Consider the following 23857-nt stretch of genomic DNA (forward strand, 5'->3'; position numbering starts at 1 on the left):
AGCATTGGGGGGGGAAATGGTCAGGGTGAGGGGAGGGAGGGAGCGAGGAGGGGGGGAATGGTCAGGGTGAGGGGAGGGAGGGAGCGAGGAGGGGGGAAATGGTCAGGGTGAGGGGAGGGAGGGAGCGAGGAGGGGGGAAATGGTCAGGGTGAGGGGAGGGAGGGAGCGAGGAGGGGGGAAATGGTCAGGGTGAGGGGAGGGAGGGAGCGAGGAGGGGGTAATGGTGAGGGTGAGGGGAGGGGAGGGAGGGAGCGAGGAGGGGGGGAATGGTCAGGGTGAGGGGAGGGAAGGGAGGGAGCGAGGAGGGGGCAGAGAGTCGAGAGTGGAGCTGAAGGCTGAAGGTCAAAGAGAAAGGTCTTGAGACCGGCCCTGAAGGAGGAAAGGGAGGAAGCGGCGAAGGCACTGGGGATGGGGTTCCAGAGCCTCGGGGCTGAGAGGCTGAAGGCCACCGATGTTGGGGCAATTGGGGCGGGGGATGTGGAGCAGACCGGAGCCAGAGGGAACGGAGGGTACGGGCGGGTAAGTAGGGGGATAGTAGGTCGGAGAGGTAGGAGGGAGCGAGGCCGTGAATGGCCTTGAGGATGAGGATCTTGAATTCGATCCTCTGGGGGATGGGGAGCCAGTGGAGGTGAGCGCGGGCGAGGGTGGGAGTGATGTGGTCGCGAAGCCTGGTGCGGGACAGTACAAGAAGTACAATAACTGTTTTTCTTCCTCCAGAAAATACCTTTATGGCGCACGGCAATCAGAAGAATTAAGAATAAAGGCCTTCCAAGGTAGGTAATCCTTTTGCTGCGTCACTCACAGACTTTATGCGATGAATTGGCAAGTGCTATGAACACTGCAAATCATAAGACTGTTGCTGTAAATATAATCTGTTTGTCACGTGTATGAGAGGATTTCATCATAAAGCAGTAATGGAAAGATCCCTATTCTTAGGTGTTGGTGCATGATAAACCCGAAGCATAATATGTCCTGGATGTAAGGTTATTCCTCCACAACTTTTAATGTTCCTCTACTTCAAATATCTATCTAATTCCCTATTAAAAGAACTGATGGCCTCAAACACAGATAGTGACAGTGATTTCTACCACATTCAGTGTGAACAAATTGTCTTTAATACTCTCATACCTCACTCGAATAACTAGAAAGAAAAGCTAGTGGAGCTGTGGGCAATGCTTTTCGTGGACTCTGAAATGAGGAGAGAAAGCACCATTTAATTGTAATATTTTATAAAGTGGCTTTGTTCCATTAGCCTGCTGCACAGGTGAGAGTGGTCCTGCTTCCAGTGGCACAGTGCGTGAGGAATAGAAAAACATTTAAATATACAATAAGCCATTGCGAACAATTTTTTTTACACACACACAGTTGGAGCTGGTTTCGTACAGACCAAAGTTCAAACTTTTTAAGTAACAGTAAACCAAGAAGTCTTTCAAAGCTCTGAACAAGGGTTTATTTTCCCTAAACTGAGTACCTATATTGGAGATCTCTCCATTGCCTGCTACTGTCTGTGGATTACTCTCTGAAGTCACGTCTCCCTCGGAAATGCGCGGGAAGCACATTACCTCATTAAAAGCAAGGCAAAGTTTAAAGCATAGTTCAGGCAGGTTAGCAAGTAGCTACTGAGAGCAGCCTCCGCTGGAAAGTTTGAACATAGGATTGTAATTGATGGTTCGTTCTTCAATTAATTCTCCAATCAACTCAAGGATCTCTCTTCGCACTCCTGCTTTCTTCCTCCTTCATTATCACTTGACCTTGGTCACTCTTGTGCTGAAGATTCCACTCTACCATTCATTAGCTTCATCGGCTCACACACAGCCCACACTTTTCTCCTGTTGAACCATGTTGCCTTCCATGTGCTCGTTGATGTGACATTGTTCTCTTCAATTTCTCGAAGATACAGATTCCTAATGTTTCACTCAAGTCAAACTAGCAGCTGCCACCTGTTACCTTTGATAGCTAAACTCTAAATGCATCATCTGTTCTGAGCCTCACTCTCTTCTCATCTCCGTTGCTCATGTTGTCTCCACAAGCTGTTCTCTATCCTGGACAAACACTTGTTTTCCCCTAAACATTTCTAACCCTACAAAAGCCCTACTTTATCTGAAGATATGTGGTCCCAGATATGTGGTCCCAAATCTGGGGAGGCCCTTCAAGCTCCTCTCTAAATTATTCCCTTCCCCCCCAAATGATACTGCAGAGTGACTGATAATATTGCTGAATTAATATTCATGACTATTTCAATTATAATCAAAGTGCTTAAATAATGTGTTGTATATAAAAGCATGTGTATTGGTCTCCTCTGAGCTGGAGGTAGAGGAAATTGAGACTTCAAAAGACAGACTTACATTAACTTTAAAAACCTATCACTGGGCTATCCTGTTCAAGCCCCATCCATAACAACATACTCATTTCATGTCACAGCACAAACACAGTTTAATTTGTACAGAGCTGTATTTGGGTAGAGCAATGCTAATGAAAATTGGCTATCTTTTCCTTTAGAGAGCCACTTTCAGAATATCAAGTATTTTGTATTGGTAACTTGGGGAATTTTCTTCAAAGCTCCCAGTGGCTGTCTGGCTGTTATTATTTATGTTCTTTTATCTACGTCTTACACACCATGGGTAAACACCAGGGTACAGAGGGAATTAGAGGTGCCCTGAATGTAAAGGAAACCACCAATTATTTTCATTATTATCCACATAATAGTGTGGTAAGTGACAACATTCCCACTCACTCGGTCAGAATAGGCTGCCTGGGTCACCACACCAGAGAGGAGAAAAGTGAAAGCTGTTCTAGTCCTATCAGATCCGTTGGTGCAACTCCACTCTCAAGCACTTATACAGTATCAGTCTGTCTGTCGGTGGAGGGAACAAGTCACCTGCTATGGAAAGACTTTCTTCTGGCTATGAGGCATCTGGAAAAGAAATAAATAGCCTGAAGGAAATTTTTCAAGGTATAGGCAGACACAGCTTGGGCCCTTCTAAATGTCTAGTAATGATTTGAGGGGAAAGAAATTGAATGGGGCTATGGTTTGACTTGTACTCAATCACAATTTTCAGAAATTCCTCGTTAGTGCGTCTATCTCCCCTTTGGGTTAGTCCTTCGGATGAGATGTTAAACCGAGGTCTCGTCTGCCTGTTCAGGTGGACATTGAAGATCACATGGCACTGTTAAAAAAGAGAAGGGAGTTCCTCTTCATCCTCCCCGGTGTCCTGGTCAACAATCCCCCCCAAAAAAAAACTTCCTGGCTGTGCACAATTGGCGGCTGTGTTCCGCCCACAAAATATACAGTCAATTCACTTTACAATATATTCTGTGAAGTGCCTTGAGCCGTCTCAACAACATGATAAGGCACTATATCAAATGCAACGATTATTATTATTAAAGTTTACTGGCGCTGCTTTTATACCACGTTCTGGAGGCTAGAAGCCTCCGGAAGAGTCAAACCGGCGAAATTAGTGCATTCCGAGCCCGGCCTCCAGACGTCTAACTGCACCACAGAACATTCCATGCATGTGCAGACATCTTGATGCCGTTGTGCAAGTACCGCAATGATGTCAAGATGTTTGCATGAACTACTATTAGCATTTCTTTGATTTTCATCACCGAAAGACATCACCCCCATCCACGCCTGACTCCACTGGCTCCCCATTCCTCAGAAGATCAAGTTCAAAATCCATGTCTTCACTTTCAAGGCCCTCCGTGGCCTTAGCGCCTCCCTACCTCTGTGACCTGCTAACCCCTTTTCAACCTGTTCACTCTCTCAGCTCCATGTCCCCTGCCTGGCCCGCCCCACCATCGGCGGTCGGGCCTTCAGCCTCTCTGCCCATCCATCCCACATTCCCTTCATCTCAGTCCATCCCTTGCCTCCTTCAAGGCACGTTTAAAGACCCTCCTCTTCCACCGTGCCTTCGTCCACCCTCCTACTCTCCCTGCCCTCCATTTCCCCTGATTCTATCGCCCCTCCCCCACCCCCAGCTCGGGTCCAAATCTCTGACTGTCCAGCACCATGTCCTCTCAACGTGAAAGGCACTATACAAATTTAGTTTTGCTCTGTATTGTATTGTGAATTGTGTTGGTTTGGAAGAGATTGAGAGACTAGCTGCTTACCTATTGTGCTGGGAGCTGTGTCGCTGGGACAGCCGTGTCATCGTGTTTAGGTGGGAAGCTGGGACTCCGGCACCGTCGGCTGCAGGTCCGGGTGCAGCAGGCGTTTGAGTTGCTGAGGCTCTGAGCTGCAGAGAATTCAAACTTAACAAACAACATTGATATTAACTTGGAATAAAACAAGAACTTTTTTATGGGCCTCGCCACGTTAAAGTGCCTCAAAACGCTTTGCATGTAATTACTGTCAAGTGTAGTGATTCTTGAACAGTAGCCAATTTTCACACAGCAAGGTCACACAAACAGGCGTGAAGTGAGTACCAAATTCATCTAGAGGATTGCTGGCATTGACACCGGAAGAATCTTCTCTTTTTGAATTTTTGATCCAAGGACTCGCCGGCCGGACCTTGATAAATATCTTATAAATATCTTATCTGAACCTGTGAGAATGCAGTCATCTCAAGGTAAAGTACCTTGCTGTGTGCAAATGGTTGCTGAATTGTCTACAAATAAAATTCCTAACCCTTGCCAATTACTGTGAAGAGCCTTGGGGTATTTGGTGCATACGGCGATGTAAAAATGCAGGTTCTTTACAAACTACGATGGTACTTGACCATTGCACCCATTACTCTACTGTTGCAGTTATTTAGCAGTTGATGGGTATCAGATATAAAATATATCTAATTTCATTTCATTCCTAATTTCAAGCAAAGGAAAACACCAGTGACCTCCAAACTGTCTTTGAGACCATAACAAGTTTACCTAACCTGGAGAAATATGAGCCGTCTGTATACAAATAGCAATTGCATTGCATTCCTGTATCTTATCACGCTTCCAGCACTTACATGCACCTCAGCTACTTCTTATTCTACCTGAATTATTCATTCCCCACTCACTGGACTCATGTCAGCTCCAACCCAGTAACATGAGCCAGGCCCTTATGCAATAGTTACTCTGAGATCCTCCTGGCTTCAATGTAAAGCAACAGTCAAGTCCAGAAACATTTGGAGCGACTGCATCTTTCCCGTAAGATGACTGTGTCGAAACACTTAGCAGCAATGGATCAACAACAAATTGCCTTTATATATTTATAGCCCCTTTCACGTCGCGAGGCATTCCAAGGAGGGAAGTTTGGTGGTGGTGGGGGGGGGGAGGGTGTTGTTTTTCCTGTTGTCACTGCCCTCTTGTGCCATGCAGCACTCTGGCTGCTGTGAGCGTCACTGGTTCGAACTTTGGTGAGAATTACTTACCGGCTGGGAGCTGTCTCACGAGCCAACTTTGATGAATTTCTCTTCTGGCCTCTTCGCTTTGAGTTTCTTCTAAAGAAACAAATTTCCCTTTTAGGTAATTTCTGAGCAGGCGGCCTTGTAACATTTCACTAATAGGGCATTATTTCTTTATAATAATGTCAGGAGTAACTTACTTACCTTTCACCTTTCAATCGTTTCCTTCTCGGTCTGAAAAAAAACAGGAGGTGGTAAACTGCGAGCACTGTGATACAAACACTAATATATAAGCAAAATGTTTGGAACAAGCATCATAAATGCAGTGGGTAAAGGCAACACTGCTTTCAATAGTAGGCTTTTCCGTTATCTGATCAGACTAAATTAGCGAGAGCAGTAGAAACCAAGATGCAACAGAACTACATACATAGGCAGAGAAATGACCACAAAAGTCTTCCTTGCATTTGATGTAGCGCCCACGATGTTGAAACATCTCAAACAAATTTTAAGGACAATTGCCGTCAAGCGTAGGGACTATTTTTGTAAGGAAATGCAACAGTTGACTCGCATACACAATGGTCCACAAACCACCATAAAGTTAAACACCAAATACGTGGAGGTTTGTGGCCAGGACACTGGGAGAAACTACTTTTTTGCCGAATAGTGTCAAGGGAATCTTTACCATCTGCCTGAACAGGCAGATATGATTTGGGTTTATGGTCTCATCCAAAGGAGCACCTCCAATAATACAGTCCTTCTGAGCACTAAAGCTGAAGCATCAGCCTAGACTGTGAGCTGAACATATAATTCTGAAGCTCTGGAACACTCTTCCTCTATCCCTCCTTCCTTCCCTATCTTTAGCTCGTGCCTGAAGACCTTCCTCTTCGGCAGTACCTACGGACACCTCCCTCTCCCCCAGGCTTGGTGTCAGCTTCTGCCACTGTCAAGCGCTCTACCCTACGTGAGGGACGCTGTGTAAATACAAGTTGTTGTTATTGTTCTGTGTTTCTGGGCTGTTGGCAGGCAGATGGGTCTGACACAGACCCATCTTCCCTCAGTTTGATCCGAAGCAGTTTAGCCGAGCCCTCACCGGCACTCACAGCTGCTGTGCTCAGTAAAAGTCTTCTCTTCCTGCTGAGTCACGTGCTCTGAAGGCTTTAATTTAATGATCTGGAAAGGAAAATATTGATGATGTGTTATTCTCGTTAAAAGTGAAAAAATACTGTACACGATTATTCCCCTTTTCAGCACCGGCACTAAGTAATTCAACAAAAATAGCTTGCATTCATATCGTGCCCCTCGCAGTGGGTAGGGTCCCAGAGCGCTTCAAAATTCTCCAAATCAAATCCTGCCACAACAGCTTGTCTTTCACCAAAAGCTCAGTATCCTATGTTCACTGCTTGAGCTGTGCCAGCAGACCCAGAATGCTCTCGGAACAGATAAAAAAAAGGCCTTTTGGCTCATCTGAAAAGGGATGAAAAGCAGTAGCCTGGTAGAATGATATTTACTGTGCCCCAACAAAGTGTCCTTCAGGCACTGACCAACACTAGTGATCGTTCCATTACCGTATTTCCTATTCTAACTATGCAGTGAAAGGAGTGTTAGGATTAGCGATTGGCTTGCAATAAATCTAATGTGTCTTAACTTCAGCTTCAGAATAGCTAATGCTATTCATGTGGCCTCTGAAGGTCAAGAAACTGTCCCTAAACGCGTTATACGAAGCATCTTATGATCGCAGGAAGACCTGTTCTCAACAGTCTGCACTGTATTCGAAACCAAAGGTTAGGATTACACTGCAAAGAACAATCCCTTGTAATTATCGTTATTAAATAAGGGTTTCTGTATTTGCACGCAACAATATAGACGCCTGCAGAGCATACAGTCACACACGTGCATTCTCGAACACCAAGGCTATCCGCAGCTTAAGACTCTTACTTGCATAGTTATGTTGTGAGTTTCCTGGGCTGTGCACTGGAGCTTCTCATCTCCACAGCAGCCGGCACAGCGGAACAGAGGGACGCAAGATGGTTTGAAGATATACGCGGACTCACTCGGGTACTCCTTGATGACATCCACCAACACCTCAATGGTTCGGCAGTAACTCCGGTTCCACACCTCCTCAAACAGAATCACTGCGCACACAAAGGCACAATCTGGAGTACTACAACTAATAATAATCCTTGCATTTGAGACAGCGCCTTATCACATCTTCGAGACTTCTCAAAGCGCTTCACGGAATATACGATAAGGTGAATTGACTGTATGTTTTGTGGGCGAAACACGACACCCCATGGCGCACAGCAGTGTCCCACAAACAGTTGTGGATTAAGTGACCAAGCTATTTTTTTTAAGGAATTATTATCCCCCGAAAAGCGATCAGCCAATTGACTAAAAACTGGGGTTCAAACTTACTGCTAGGTAAACGGAGGCATTTGTGTTTGTGTGTGGAGTAAGGAAATTTACCCAACATCTCGCCCTGACCTGCCCGGGAATTGAACCCAGGTCCTCTCGCTTGCGAGGCGATTTAACCGCTAAGCTACAGGGCACGGAGATTACTTATAGTGGCCATCTTTTGATCTATATAAATGACCTGGACTTGGGTATAGGGAGTACAATTTCCAAGTTTGCAGACGACACTAAGCTAGGAAAAGTAATAAACAGTGAGGAGGATATTAGCAGACCGCAAATAGGCAGGGACAGACTGGCTGACAGACACGAGGCAGATGACGTTTAATGTGTAGAAATGTCAAGTGATGCACTTTGGGAGGAAGAATGAAGAGAGGCAATGTAAGATAGCTGGTTCAATCATGGGGGTGGGGGGAGGAACAGAGATTAGGTCAGGGTAGGGCAAGTTTGCAGGGCTAATGGGAGAGAGCAGGGTAGTGGGATTTAATTGGACAGCTGTTTTCAAAGAGCCGGCACAGACTCCTTCTTGTGCTGTATAAATTCTATGATTCTATGAACTGTAAGAGGGGGTTTGGGTTTATTATGTGCCACGCGTAAACAAACAGAGAAAAACTATTTCCTCTGGTGGGTGGGGAAATCCAGGACAAGGTGGCATCGTCTTAAAATCAGAGCTAGGCCATTTAGGAGTGAGATCAAGAGGAAGTTTTTCATCCAAAGGGTAGTGGAAATCTGGAACTTTCTCCCTCCCCCAAAAGGCTGCAGATTATGGCTGCGGATTAATCCATTCACATTTTCAAGGCTGAGATGGATAGATGTTTGTTACGTCAGGGTATCAAGGGATATGGAGTAAAAGGTGGATAATCGGAGTTGAGGTACTGGTCAGCCGTGATCTTATAGAATGGTGGAACGGGCTCGAGGAACTGAATAACCTACTCCTGTTTCCATGTTTCTAAAAGAGACACATAGCTTTCTGGAGATTTCATTTTACTTGTTTTCTCTGAAAATGTTCTACTTTTTCAAGTCCAGAAAGAAAAGCATCATTGGCAAGACAAATTAACACATTACTACGGAAGAACATTGCAAGACACTTACAGTGCACTCTAAAAACACAGTTCCCAAAGCTTTGGGGCTTACCTTCTGTGGTCCGGGAAAGTTTGAAAGGCTGTAAGAAAGAAAAGGACATTTCCAGTTATGAATATCTGTCTGACATTTTCCCATCTTTATCCCATTTTGTTCTTGCTGAGATACCAACTCCCTATGAAGTGCATTCTATAAATGCAAGTTGTTGTTGTAATGGTACGTGATGCATCAATCAGGCCTTTGTGATCCTGTACGTGCCCTGTAGTATCTCACTGGATTGGAAAATGCAGTTATAATATATATATAATGACAGCTTCTGCTGAACATGGAATCCTGTAGTGTAGTGGATAGAATAATCGCCTCGCAAGCGAAACATTAGGCAAGTCTCCTTATTCCACACACCTCTGTTTACCTAGCAGTAAGTAGGAACCCGGTTGTTAATCGTTCGGTGAATCGCTTTTCCGGGGATAATAAACCCTTCAAGAAAAAATGTGGTCGCTCAATTCATGACTGTTTCTGGGACAATGCTGTGTACAATTGGCTGGCAAGTTTCGCCCACAAAATATGCAGTCAATTGACTTTACAGCATATTCTATGAAGTACTTTGAGACATCTCGAAGACGTGATAAGGTGCTATATCAAATGAAATGATTATTATTATTGGCTATAAACCATGGTGAAGAAACAAGATCTATTTATTCTGTGCAGACATCTGCCCAGTAAATTAACAACATTATCCACATTCACTACTGCCGTCGATGGGAAATAATACTGAGTCACAACATCTGCTCAGCATTTGTGTCCCAGAAATTCAGCACCATTGTGCCTGTGCCAGTGTTAGCTCGTTCACTGGAGCTAATCCCATTTTTTTCAGTTTCGCTTTGCCCAGAAATTCTTCAGAACAGCAAAGCCAACTTCCAAATGAAGACTAGTATAAGAATTTTCCCAAAATTCTGCACCATCTTAAATTTGAAGGCAGCAGGTCTTACAGGCTGAGACTTGAGGGAATATCAGGCCCTGATCTTGCACAACATAACACTACAATCAGAGAATATTATAGCAAAGAAGTAGCCCTTTGTGCCTGTGCCGGCTCTTTGGAAGAGCTTCCCAATCAGTCCCACGCCCCCATTCTTTCCCTATACCTCTGCAAATTTTTTCCTTTTCAAGTACCTATCCAATTCCATTTTGAAAGTTTCTATCGGATCTGCTTCCATAACCCATAATCTTAAATCTATGTCTTTAGTCAGAGCAGTGATGTTACACCCGGTGTCTGTGGGTGAAGAGGTAGCACTCAATTTTCCCACGATTCTTGTCAGCGGTTTAGATCTCAGATAAACAGCTTGGACCAAGGGATGTTCAAATATTGAACCTTTTCCCATTCCTACCACCCACATGTTTATTAGCAGTTCCCCACAGAATCAGACATCACGATAAACTCTCAGCTTCCATTAAGTTAGAACTCATACTCACCCCCATAGGATTGCTACACCACAGAAGCCACTGACTGCCTTTTGGCCTCTGTTAGCAATGGTTCAAATGCTTTACAGATAAATGGAAATAACATATGTGTGCGCTAGCACTGGGTAGCACTTCTCACAGCTGTCTGTAAATTCAGCAGAAACCTAAACCTAACATGGAAGAAAGTCATCTTAGGATATCTCCGTTTGTGGGCGTTTCGCCCAAAAAATATAGACAATTCACTTTACAATATTCATTGTGAAGCGCTTTGAGATATCTCGAAGACGTGATAAGGCGCTATATGAAATGCAACTATTATTATAATCTTCTTCAGCTTTGGACATGGACTTAAAAGTCTGGTGTCTAATATAAGAGAATATCTGTATGTACAAACGCCATGTTTGTTAGGTCAATGGCAGCTCTTCATCTTTCAAACATCATTTCCTGGTCCACCGTCCATATTCCTCAATACCTTTTCTTTCCATGTATCCACCTAACTCTTGAAGCATTTATGCATCTATGGCCTTCATCGGCAGTTGGGGTTTCAGCCTCTCTGCCCCCACCGTTTGAAACTCTATCCCACAGCTCCCTCAAGGCACGTCTCAAGACCCTCCCTTCGACCGCACCTTTGGCCGCCCTTCTACCCCCACCCTCCATTACTATTAATTGACTTAGCTTGAACGTTAGTGTGATAATGGCTCCTGGTTCTGAACGACTCTACGAGAAGGAAGCATCCTTCACTGTGCAGCTTATCAATTTGTTATCTTAAACACCTCGATCAGATAAATCCTTAAGCTTCTTCCTAGGGCTCCCTTCCCAAAGCATACGAGGAGTATTTCTGGGGAGTTTGCGAGGAAGCTGTGTACCTCAGTACCAGGCACTAACCATGTAGAGAACACAGGCAGTCACCTCAATCACTGTATCTGCATCTCAGATTACTATATCTGGCAGTTGTATACACGTTGTTGTAGGAAAACTAGATTTCCCACAGAATTCTTTTTAAAACACAAAGAGTAGACTTTGCGGAGTCGGAGCAGATAAAACCACTGGCCACAAGTATAATGACAGCGTCAGAGATTGCAATAGCCTCTCTGTATTGTATCCAACAATAATAACAGGTCCAAATGCTTCTCTTTCCCAGGACTACACAGAGTGCAGCTGGGATGAATGTTTTGAGGGGGCTGTTAGTTTATTTTGATTTTCGCTCAGTGTTTCAGCAGATTGACTTTAAGATCCCGGTACTGACCTTCATAGCTGTTCATCCTCTTCTCCTGTATCTTACCCTCCTCCCTGGGCTGCCGCTTGTTCCCACCATTGATGACCCAACCTTTAACTAGGACACCCTTGTCCACTGGCACACTCCCAAAATCATTGTCTCGTTTCCTCTCTTGACCTCCAAAATTCTTAAAAATAATCATGCTTTGATCAACATTGCTTTATCCTTTCTTTCCTCCTGCTCAACAATCCCTACCATATCTGTTAAGCACTTTGGAATATTCTTCCTACAAGTGTAGGTTGTTTGTTTAATTAAATTCAACTTTTGCACTTTGCTTCAATCCAGCACATTATTGAGGGGGAGAGAAAAAGGGCGAGAAGCACTGCATTGGGTGAGAGCTCCATCCTTTGTGTGAGACGTTGAACCAAAGTCCCCTCCATCGTTAAGGTGCACATTAAAGATCTCGCAACTCTTTGGGAAAGGGAGCTCTCCTCTAATAATCCTCCAGATTGGAACATTAAGAACACAGGAACCCAGTTGTTAATCGAGTGGCGGATCCCTTTTCGGAGTGGTTAATAATCCCCTCAAAAAAAATGTCTTTTCCAAAAAAAAAATTGGGTCACTCAATCCAGGACCGTTTATGGGACACTGCTGTGTGCAGTTGGCTGCTACGTTTTGCCCACAAAATATATAGTCAATTAACTTTACGGTATAGTCTGTGAAGCTCTTTGAGTCGTCTCGAAGAAGTGATAAAGCCCGATATCCAATGCAAAGATTATTATTATTATTATTCGCTTTGTGATAGTGTGTAGGACCATGTTGTGTGCAAAATAGCTGCAAACGCAGTGTCTACACTTGTAGCAATTACTTGCGAAATGCTTTGAGATGTTTTGATGTGATAAGACATAATAGTACAAATGTTTTCTTTTGTGGAGCCTTGGCTATCAATGTGGTACAGACAGGATGAAGCACTTCATTTACTTGCTATTTTAGTGATGCAATGAAAGTGATTTGAAGGCTAAATTTTGTTCAGTTTCACAGTTACTATGTCACAACACCCACGCTGCCTCAGAGAAATTTTTAAAATAAATACACTTGCGATCAGAGTAGTCATAAAATCGAGACCCCAACTCATTATTCTTAAGGCGGATAGGAACATTCCTTAACATTATTGGAAAAGAGAATGGAGTTTCTTCTGATGTCCTGTCCAACAATTCTCTATGTAAACTCATCATTCACATTCATCTCTACCTGGGAACATAACTGCATGCAAAATAATTATTGCATTTGTCCACAAAAACACTCATTTTTAATGAATCTTCAAGGTCTTTTACTGTGAGGGTGCTGAAGAAATGAAAAATAATAATAATAATGTTGTCACTCAATCCACGACTGCTTGTGGGACACTGCTATTGTCTGTCATGTTTTGTCCAGAAAATATACAGGCAATTCACTTTACAGTATATTCTGTATACAGTATATGCTTTGATACGTCTCGAAGACGTGATAAGGCGCTATATCAGATGCAAGGATTATTATTATTATTATTATGTTGTTGTTGTATCAATGGTAGAAGGAATAGGAAGGGGGCCTGTTGGTTTGATTCCACAAAATAAATAGTACTACCTGTGACTGGGGTTGTGCAAGAATAATAATCCTTGCATTTGATATAGCCCTTTATCACGTCTTCGAGGTGTCTCAAAACACTGTATTTGAAGCACCATTTTTCCGTATTATTCAGTGATCAGTCCGTCGGATGCATCACTTCAATTCCAATCCTGTGTGAGGCAGTAATCTGCTCCAGGAACCCCCGCTACACATTCCTGAGCATACAGAATGGCCACGAGATAACAGTGTACTAATGGGTAGGATCTGGAGTCCTGTAGCTCAGTGGTTAGAGCACTCGCTTTGCAAGCGAGAGACCTGAGTTCAATTCCAGGCAGAGGGCGAAACCTTGGGCAAGTTTCCTTACTCCACACAGAGCCTAATAATAATCCCTCCAAAAACCCAAAACAATAATTAAATTGGTCATTTTCAATCTACGACTGTTTGTGGGACATTGCTGTGCGCAATTGGCTGCCGCGTTCGCCCACAAATATACAGTCAATTCACTTTACAGTGTGTTCTGTGAAGCGCTTTGGGACGTCCTCCCGACGTGAAAAGCGCTATATCTAATGCAAGGATTATTATTATTATTATTATCTGTTTTCTCCTTGTGAAAGGGATTTTTACATTTGATTTTCATGTGATTTCTCACCAAAGTGCTCTATGGTGATTTCAGGAAACGTTGACACTGGATGACCAAAATCTAGGGGGAGGAGAAGTACAATAGTACAATATATATATATATGTATACACAATATACACCCTGTATGTACAGGGCGAAATGTTGGGCAAACTTTCTTACTCCGCTCGCCTCTGTTTACCTAGCAGTAAGTAGGAACGCGCTTGTCAGTTGATTGACGGATCACTTTTGCTGGGGTAATAATCTCTTCCAAAGAAGTAAATAAAAATAATAATTTAGTCACTCAATCCACGACTGTTTGTGGAACACTGCTGGGCGCAATTGGCTGCCGCGTTTCGCCCACAAAATATACAGTCAACTCACTTCACAGCATAACCTGTGAAGCGCGTTGAGACGTCGCGCAGTCGTGATCAGGCACGATGTCAAATGCAAGGATTATTATTAGTATTATTATAGTCCTCAGTCTTTAGAATTATGTCTCTGAAATTCCACCAAGTATTAGTGTCTGATATCATCTTATTTGAAGGCTCAGAATTTGGAAGCCGCTTTCCCAAACTGCTGAAAGAAAATCTGCTGCCAACTGAATAAGATTTTACGACACATCTAATCTTAAGAGTTTAATTTAAAATCTACCAGAATGCCCTGCCCGCCCTGCAACAGTCTGACACACACACCCCGCCCTGCACACACATCGCCCTGCAACAGTCTGACACACACGCCCCGCCCTGCACACACATCGCCCTGCAACAGTCTGACACACACGCCCCGCAGCAACTGTCTGACACACAGATCGCCCTGCAACAGTCTGACACACACCCTACCCTGAAACAGTCTGACACGCACGCCCCGCCCTGCAACAGTCTGATACACACGCCCCGCCCTGCACACACATCGCCCTGCAACAGTCTGACACACACACCCCGCCCTGCACACACATCGCCCTGCAACAGTCTGACACACCCTGCCCTGAAACAGTCTGCCACACACGCCCCGCAGCAACTGTCTGACACACACATTGCCCTGCAACAGTCTGACACACACCCTACCCTGAAACAGTCTGACACGCACGCCCCGCCCTGCAACAGTCTGACACACACCCTACCCTGAAACAGTCTGACACGCACGCCCCGCCCTGCAACAGTCTGACACACACGCTCCGCAACAGTCTGACACGCACGCCCCGCCCTGCAACAGTCTGACACGCACGCCCCGCCCTGCACACACATCGCCCTGCAACAGTCTGACACACACACCCCGCAGCAACTGTCTGACACACACATCGCCCTGCAACAGTCTGACACACCCTGCCCTGAAACAGTCTGCCACACACCCCCCGCAGCAACTGTCTGACACACATCGCCCTGCAACAGTCTGACACACACCCTACCCTGAAACAGTCTGACACGCACGCCCCGCCCTGCAACAGTCTGACACACACCCTACCCTGAAACAGTCTGACACGCACGCCCCGCCCTGCAACAGTCTGACACACACGCTCCGCAACAGTCTGACACACACGCTCCACAACAGTCTGACATACATGCTCTGCCCTGCAACAAAAGTCTGGCACGCACACACACACCCTTCTGTGCAACAACAGTCTGACACACACACACACACACCACACACACCCCCTGTGCAACAACAGTCTGACACACACACCACCCTGCAACAACAGTCTGAGGCACACACGCATATACATTCCACCCTGAAACGGTCTGGCACACACACACACCACACACACTCTGTCTGACCTGCAACAACAGTCAGACATACCTTTGCTTTCATTAAATAATTTCTCTCACCATCCAGAAGGGATATTTTGAGTTTTGTGTGGTGCTGACCCTGAGTTCCATCTGCGTTGCATTGGAAGGAGCAGTTAGTTTCAGTTCTGAACACACCACAAGTAATGCTTTCGCTTTTGTGGTTGTCACAACCAAGTGACACATCACATTCTTGTATTTGTGTCACAGGAATAATAGTGCTTAATATGATGGATTTACCGCAGCAACAGACTAAACCATAGGGTTGGCAAGATCACTAAAGTTATGGGTGGGGGAAAAGAGGAGGAGGTTGGTTTCTTTCCATATCAAGAGGTACAATGAGCAGCATTGTGGAGTCCTGTTGTGTAGTGGTTACAGCACTCACCTCGTAAGCGAGAGGACATGGGTTTGATTCCCGGGTAGGTCTAAATGTTAGGTAAGTTTCCTTACTCCACACCCACGCCTCTGTTTACCTAGCAGTAAGTAGGAACCAAGCGATCCACCAAAATCGTTTGGTGGATCGCTTTTCCGGGGGTAATAATCCTTTCCAAAATTAAAAAAACAATTGGGGTCACTCAATCCATGACTGTTTATGGGTCACAGCTGAGCGCATTTGGCTGCTGCATTTCGCCCACAAAATATACAGTCAATTCACTTTACAGGATATTCTGTGTAAAGCGCTTTGAGATGTCTCGAAGACGTGATAAGGCGTTATATCTAATTCAAGCATTCTTATTATTAGCACAGTGGATACAGTCCAGCATAGTAGTTTACAGCATCAGACCAGTTTAAAATATTTCCAAGATGTTTGGAAGTTGGGAAGGAGAAAACTGTCTAACGCACTGTGTGGACGGAATATACTATAAAGTATTGACTGTATATTTTGTGGGCGAAAGTTTACAGCAATTGTAGGATGCTAAATATATGGACGGAGCGCTGTGTGCGCCTAACAGAAGCTTCACAACGAGTTACTTTCTCTTCAGTAATGGAATTTAAAAGAAAACACTTTAAGTACAAACACTCTCCCCCCGCCCCCCCCCTCCCACCCCCACCCCCACCACCACCGATCTCTGAAATATATGCCGTCACCAAATATCCTCTATCTTACCCTTCGGTAACATCTTGCACTCACTTCACACAGCACCTTTCAAGTGGGATGAAACATCTCAAAGTATTTCACAAATATAATAGTCAATTGACTTTACAGTATATTCTTTGAGGCTCTTTGAGACGTCTTGAAGACGTGATAAGGCGCTATATCAAGTGCAAGGATCATCATTATTATAGAAAGCACAAGGAAGAGAGCATTTGGGCAAAGAAAAACAGTCTAAGATGATGTTCTTCAGACAAAAGTTGAAAGCCGACAGCGAGGAAGTGAGGCACGGAGGTTTGGGAAGAGTCGCACTAATGATAACAGGTCTAGACTCGGAAGGAGGGTGCCAGACCGTGAAGGAACTTAAAGGCCAGGCTGAGGGTCTTAAAGAAGAACCCCTCGGGCTGCTCAGCGCAAGGTGAAAGATGGGTGTGTGAAGCCTGTTGTGAGAGATTATAAACTGCAGCGTTTGGGATATTGGGATTGGGATCGCTTTATGCAAATGGGGGTTCAGCATTTCCAATCGTTTCCAGGCTACTCCCTCACCCACGCCGGGCAACGCGTCCGAGTCTGGTGCCTGAGCGTATTTAATTAAAGAATAATTAGATAGGAATAACGTGGTCACTCAATCCACGACTGTGCGTGGGGGACGCCGCTGTGCGCAATCGGCTGCCGCGCTGTTTCGCCCCCGCAAGATGCACGGTCACTACGCTTTACAGTGTATTCCGTGAAGCGCTCTGCGACGCCTCGAAGACGCGATAAGGCGCTGTATCAAATGCAAGGGCTCGGATTATTAATAACTATTATTATCTGACGCCTCAGACTGACTGGTCGCCTGTTCTCCAAATCCCCCCCCACCCACCCACCCACCCACCCTCACCCCCCAACTCTTGCATCCTGTAACTCTTCCACCATCTCACTCACCTCGTGTGAACCACGTAAAGGAAGGTTAAGGCTCAATCTTACCTGACAGGCGGGGACCCAGAGCAGGAACACGAGCAGCAGGACCGTGTCGGAGTATCTCCGGACGCCAGCAGAATCCATGGCCGCAGAGGGGGTGTGTGTGTGTGTAGTGTGTGGGGTGTGTGAGAGAGAGAGAGAGAGAGAGAGTCAGTCTCTCGTCCCTGTCTAGACACACGTGTGAGTCGGGTTGTGAGGCAGACAGACAGCATCAGCCACAGGGGCTGGACATCCTTATCGTAGAATCAGTCGCACACAGAGAGAGAGAGAGAGAAAAAAAAGAGGCTTCTCTGCCAATCCCACTCAGCAGCTTCAAGGCAAAAGGAATGATCTGCACAACCAAACCCCCCCCCCACCACCTCCCCCCCCCCACCCAACCCAACACAACCACTGTACACTTAAACACCACAGCTCCTCATCTCTCCGGGCGCTGAGCCTCTCTCTCTCTCTCTCTGTTCCCAGATCACAAGCCAAAGCGGCTTATGCTCTCATATCGCTCGGAGCCTCTTCCTTTCTGCGGCGCAGTTCTTTCTCTGGTGTGTGTGACACACAGACACTCGCAGCCTCGAGCAGTTTTTAACGCACCAAAACCACAGACCCACCCCCCCCAGCGAGGGTTTGACTTGACACACAATCCCCACCCCCCCCCCCCCACCCCCACTCCCCCCCCACCCCACACACACACACACACCCACACACACCCACTCCCCCCCCACACACACACACCCACTCCCCCCCCACCCACACACACACACACACACCCCCCCCCCACACACCCCCCACACACACACACTCCCCCCCCCCCACACACACCCCCCCCCCACACACACATCCCCCCCCCCACACACACACACCCCCCACACACACACACCCCCCCCCACACACACACACTTCCCCCCCCCCCCACCCACCACACACACTACTCCCTCCCAAACAGAACACATGGCGTGAGTGAAATGACACTGATCCACTCCGGGTACTAACACATGGCTATAGGCACAGGGCTAAAGCGCCAATAATATCCCACACACCTTCTACACACTTTGAAATATTATGACTTTTTTTGTGGGGTGGTGGGGGGTGAGGGTGGGGGGGGGGGGGTGGTGAGGGGGGGTGGAAGTGGATTAAAAAACCAGTCACAAGATCCCTCTACACTCCGACCATTCACTCTTTAAGGTGGAACGCGCTTTATTTATCAACAGCCTTTTTTCCAGACGCACTGTATTTTAGGCTGAAACGGAAATCCGACGGTGTTAATTGATTAATATTGATATTTACGAACGATGCGAATGAGAAAGGTTTCTTTTAAAAAAAAACCCTCGGTGCGATTACAACCAGCAAGGTAGCCGAGGGTTACAATTTGCAGATTTTCGGCAAAGTGAACAAAGGAAATGGGTCTAATTTATTGGTAGAAAGCAGTCCACTCACTGTCTTAGTCATTAAAAAAAACCCATCAGAGCGATTTTGAATCCAAACGCAGTCGCAGCTCAAGAAGTGTTTCACAGCGCCACCTTAAGAGGAAGATTGCATCAGTTTACACTGGCCCCTGGGGGTAGACAGTAATGTTTTCTTATTGCCCTGATTCAGCCCTGTTGTCTGGCCATCTATTATTAGAATAAGCCTTGTTTTTGATTAAGAGTCACCGAGGAGACTTGAAAGTACTTTCCGGACAATTGTGGTGACAAGTGTAGTGACTGTGGGTTGGCAAGCTGGAGGCTGCCGATTTGCACGCGGCAAAGACCGGTAAAGGGCCGCAACAACGACAGGGTCAGGTCAGCCAGCGTGTATGCACGGAGGAAAGTGAGTTAACCTTTCAGGCCCATGACCTTACGTCAGAACAACCAGTTATCTGCGTTTCACGTCGGAGGACGTCCCAAGGCGCTGGACAGTCAGGTTTGGACCCGAGCAGGGGTTGGGATCAGGAAGGGTGGAGGGCAGGGAGCATAGGTTGGCCACGGACTCAATATAACATCTCATCCAAAGGACAGTGCCTCTTGACAATAAAGCAGCTCCCAGTATTGTGAGCTCAAGTTCCAATTCTCCGACCCCGAGCAAGACCGCTTTGAACTGAGTCGAGCTGACTTGCTATGGTTTGCATTGTTTCCAAACTATTCCCCTGTTAACCTCATGTCTCCCTTTCTCCAGCAAACATTCCTCTGCACAGTGTGGGAGTCATTCAGACCCCTTCATCTGCTGTTTTCTGACACTGCTACCTACCCCCTTCCCTGCCCCACTGATGTGCAGCAGCCGCTTTAAAGAGTTCAGTGGCAGGACGGTTGAAGAAGTAAGAGTCTTGTGTGTGGGGTCTGGGGAGAGCTGATTAAACATTTCACAATGTGTTGTTGGAAGCAAATGGAGGCAGATGTTAAAGATCTATTTGGAAGACAAACGTGCACTTTCTCATGGTGCCCTGGTTAATATTCCTGACCAAAGTTACCAAATCCCCCAGATGAATCAGCGGTTCACTATGTCACTGTGTACGAGATGTTGCTGATGCAAATTAGCTGCTGCGTTTGAGCAAATAACAGCCATTACAATTGAAAGTCATTTTCAGAAGTGCTTTCAGACATTTTAAAGTAATATTAAAGCAAGTAACATCAGATAATATCTTATCACCCAACCATTATTTATAATTTCCTTCCTTGCTTTAGATAGGTTAAAATAGAATGGTGGTGACTGCCCGTCTCTGATGGTTTATTTTAGGTTATTCTCTATCCTGAGTGTGACTAGGCCGAAAGTGAACGCCGTCTATCCAGGTGCCCCCTTACTGCACGAGCATTTGTTGACGCTAAAACGAACATTAAACTTTCTAATAATAATAACAATCCTTACATTTGATATAACGCCTTATCACGTCTTCGAGACGGCTCATAGGGCTTCACAGAATATTCTGTGAAGTGAATTGGCTGTGTATTTTGTGGGCGAAACACGCAGCCAATTGCACACGGCAGCGTTCCACAAACAATCGAGGACTGAGTGACCAAATAATTGTTATTTATTTATTTTTAAGCGATTATTGCCCCTGTGAAAGCGATCCACCAATCGACTAACAACCAGGTTCCGACTTACTGCTAACAGAGACGTGTGTGTAGAGTCAGGGAACTTGCCTAAGGTTTCGCCCAGTCACCCCCGGGAGTCGAAACCGGGTCCTATTGCTTGCGAGGCGAGTGATGTAACCACTGAGCCACAGGACACCACATTATGTGTGTGTGTGTGTATGTATTTGTAAGGGATTGTTATCCCCGGAAAAGTGATCCCCGGAAAAGTGATCCGCTAATCGACTAACAACTGGGATCCTATTTACTGCAAGGTAAACAGGTGTGTGGAGTAAGGATACTTACCCAATGTTCGCCCTGCCCGGGAATCGAACCCAGGTCCTCTCGCTGGCGAGGCGAGTGCTCTAACCAATACGAACTCGTGTCGAATGCTGAAATGAACTCAAATATTCCAAAAATGACGCTGTGCAGAAAAGCAGATTGTGGCCGCCACCAGTACCATGACCTTTGGTCAGGCCCGAGATTATGTTTGGGGTACTCCTGGAATTTGCTTACTGCAGCCTAAAAGCTCGGTCCTTTTTACCACCGCCAGAGTTCTTTATTCTAGTCATTAACCTGCACGGAAACCGTGGTTGCACAAATGCTGAGAAATGGTTGACTGGTTGTTATCGTGCAGACCTGTAGCTCGGTGGTTAGAGCACTCGCCTCGCAAGCGAGAGGGTTTGACTCCCGGGCAAGCCTGTTTCCTTACTGCACACACACACGCCTCGGTTTGCCCAGCAGTAAGTGGGAACCCGGTTGTTAGTCGCTTTCCGTGGACAATCATCCCTACATAAAATAATAATTTGGTCACTCACTCCTTGGCTGTTTGTGGGACACTGCTGTGCGCAATCGGCTGCCACGTTTCGCCCACAAAATATACAGTCAATTCACTTTACCATATATTCTGTGAAGCGCTTTGAGATGTCTCGAAGATGGTAAAGCGCTGCATCAAATGCAAGGATTATTATTATTATTATGAGGGGCCTGATTGTGAAGGGAGATTTGAGAAATTAGGACTTTTCTCACTAGAGTTGAGATCACTAAAGGGGTGGGTGGGGTGGGGGGGGGGGAGGAACCTGTCAGATTACCCAATTGCGATGGTTTAGCGTAAATAGAAATACTGTAGATTCTTTCCATTAAGTCAATGAGTCAATAAAGTGAGGCACATATTTAAGGTCATTCCAAAAGGAATTGCCAGTGAAGGGGACATTCAGAAACATTTCTTTGCAAAAGGTGATGAGAATGTGGAATTTTTCGCCACAAATTATTTCTGATGTGTTGATTATTTTAAAAGGCAATTAGATAGCTGCTCGAAGAGAAAGAATATGAAAGGGGATAGAAGTGAGGAAGAGATTGAGTGGGACTGGAATAAGTGGTTTATAAATAATTAATAACCCTTCCATTTGATATAGTGTCTCACGTTGAAACGATTCTGTTTCACAGAGCTTTCCTATAAACCGTAGAGACTGTATATTTGCAGCCGAATGTGGTAGCGATTATTCTCCTTAGAGCAGAGACAGTTGAGGGAAGATTTAATAGAGGTGTTCAAAATTGTGAGGGATTTGATAGAACTGTTTCCTCTGGCGGGCGGGTGGGTCGGTAACCAGAGGACACAGATTTAAGATAATTGGCCAAAGAACCAGAGGGGAGGGGAGGAGACATTATTTTTACCCAGGTCTGGAATGCACTGCCTGAAAGGCTGGTGGAAGCAGATTTGTTAATAGCTTTCAAAAGGGAATTGGATATGTCCTTAAAAAAGGAAAAAAATGTGCAGGGCTATAGGGTAAGTGCGGGGAGTGGGACTAGTTGGTAGCTCTTTCAATGGGACGATTGGCCTCCTTCTGTGCTGTTATGAATTTGCACACTGCAATGTCCCAAAACCAGACATGAAATGAACGACTAATATTATGTTTGGAGGATTGTTGACCGAGGGAAGCTCCCTTCAATTCACTTTACCATGTGCAGGGCTTTGAAATGTCTCGAAGACGTGATAAGGCACTACATGAAATGCAAGGATTGTTATTATTGACACAGAATGTAGAAACACAGTTGTGAATGGGCATTATCCCAAGCACAGAGCTGTTTAAATTCCCCTCGCTCGGCACTCACTGAAGCACAGCAGAGCCCGGCTCAGTCACTCGCTGGATTTGATCTCTTTCCTGCTTTTTTAAAGCTGAGGTATTTTGTTTGGAAATACCTGTCATTCCAGAGAATTCCCTGGCTGGATCCTGATCCGGGCTCACATTCCACAACGCAGAGACAGAGACAAACAGAGATAGGTTCACGTTAGCAAACTGTAACTCCCCAGTGCTCACTATCTCCCCCAGCGTGCATCAGAACAGTGAGCAAAAGCCCCTCTGCTCTCAGTATGCGTTTGTGTGTGTGTGTGTATACAGTCAATTCACTTTACAGTGTGTTCTGTGAAGCGCTTTGGGACGTCCTCCCGACGTGAAAAGCGCTATATCAAATGCAAGGATTATTATTATTATTATTATTATTATATGTGCATGTGTGTGTGAGTGTGTGTTTTGACTGGTGGGTGTTTATCACGATTCTCACATCAATGCCTTGTGGTTTCCTGTTACTGTGAACTGGAGCCCTCACTCCTCGCTGTTATCTAAACATGTGGGCTCTTTACTGTGGGCCCTGCAGCAAAGTGCAGTCAATGCTGGCTCTTGCTTGAGCAATCACACAGACCTGTCTCTTATCACAACGGGAGCACATTGGGCCCCAGCCATTTTGCATCGGGTGCTGCCCTTTCTCGCCAGTTTTATTCCTCTGATTTCTCCCACTCGTGGAAACTGGAGTTCTGTAGCCAATTGCACGCAGCAGTTATCCACAAGCAGCCGTGGATTGAGTCACTAAATTATTATTATTTATTGGAAGGGGTATTACCAGCGGAAAAGCAATCCGCCAATCGACTAACAAACAGGTTCCTACTTACTGCTAGGTGAACAGAGGCGTGGGTGTGGAGTAAGGAAACTTGCCCAACATTTCGCCCTGCTGGGAATCAAATCCAGTCCTCTTGCTTGTAAGGCAAGTGCTCTAACCACTGAGCTACAGGACTCCACATGCTGCCTAGCGCAAGAACAGTCATAGAATCACAGAATCTTACAGCACAGAAGGAGGCCATTCAGCCCATCGTGCTTGTGCCGGCTCTTGGAAAGAGCTACCAACTAGTCCCACTCCCCCGCTCTTGCCTCACATAACCCTGCTATTTGTCCTTTTAAAGTACCTATCCAAATCCAAGTCATTCGATGAACATGAGACA

At 45.7% G+C, this 23857-nt stretch overlaps 1 protein-coding gene and 1 non-coding gene across 3 annotated transcripts; both read right to left on the bottom strand.

Annotated features, from left to right (window-relative positions):
- Nucleotides 1-1092: 1092 nt before the first annotated feature.
- On the bottom strand, nt 1093-17911 carry LOC103190808 (vascular endothelial growth factor A). 2 transcript variants are annotated; one of them, XM_042345974.1, is made up of 8 exons: nt 17555-17911; nt 8868-8895; nt 7263-7459; nt 6418-6497; nt 5532-5561; nt 5355-5423; nt 4111-4235; nt 1093-1188 (listed from the first exon to the last, which is right to left on the bottom strand). In XM_042345974.1, exons 1-7 carry the CDS (start codon nt 17630-17632, stop codon nt 4157-4159), a joined length of 561 nt encoding a protein of 186 aa, XP_042201908.1. In that variant the 5' UTR covers nt 17633-17911; the 3' UTR covers nt 1093-1188; nt 4111-4156. The 2 variants fall into 2 exon arrangements, with proteins under 2 accessions (XP_042201908.1, XP_007909896.1); XM_007911705.2 differs by lacking the exon at nt 1093-1188 and adding an exon at nt 1213-2914.
- A 5670-nt stretch (nt 17912-23581) lies between these two features.
- On the bottom strand, nt 23582-23653 carry trnav-uac. The gene has a single exon. It is a non-coding gene; the product is annotated as a tRNA-Val (tRNA).
- Nucleotides 23654-23857: the final 204 nt, after the last annotated feature.

The sequence above is a fragment of the Callorhinchus milii genome, unplaced genomic scaffold (assembly GCF_018977255.1).
Source record: "Callorhinchus milii isolate IMCB2004 unplaced genomic scaffold, IMCB_Cmil_1.0 Scaffold185, whole genome shotgun sequence".
NCBI classification, from domain to species: domain Eukaryota; kingdom Metazoa; phylum Chordata; class Chondrichthyes; order Chimaeriformes; family Callorhinchidae; genus Callorhinchus; species Callorhinchus milii.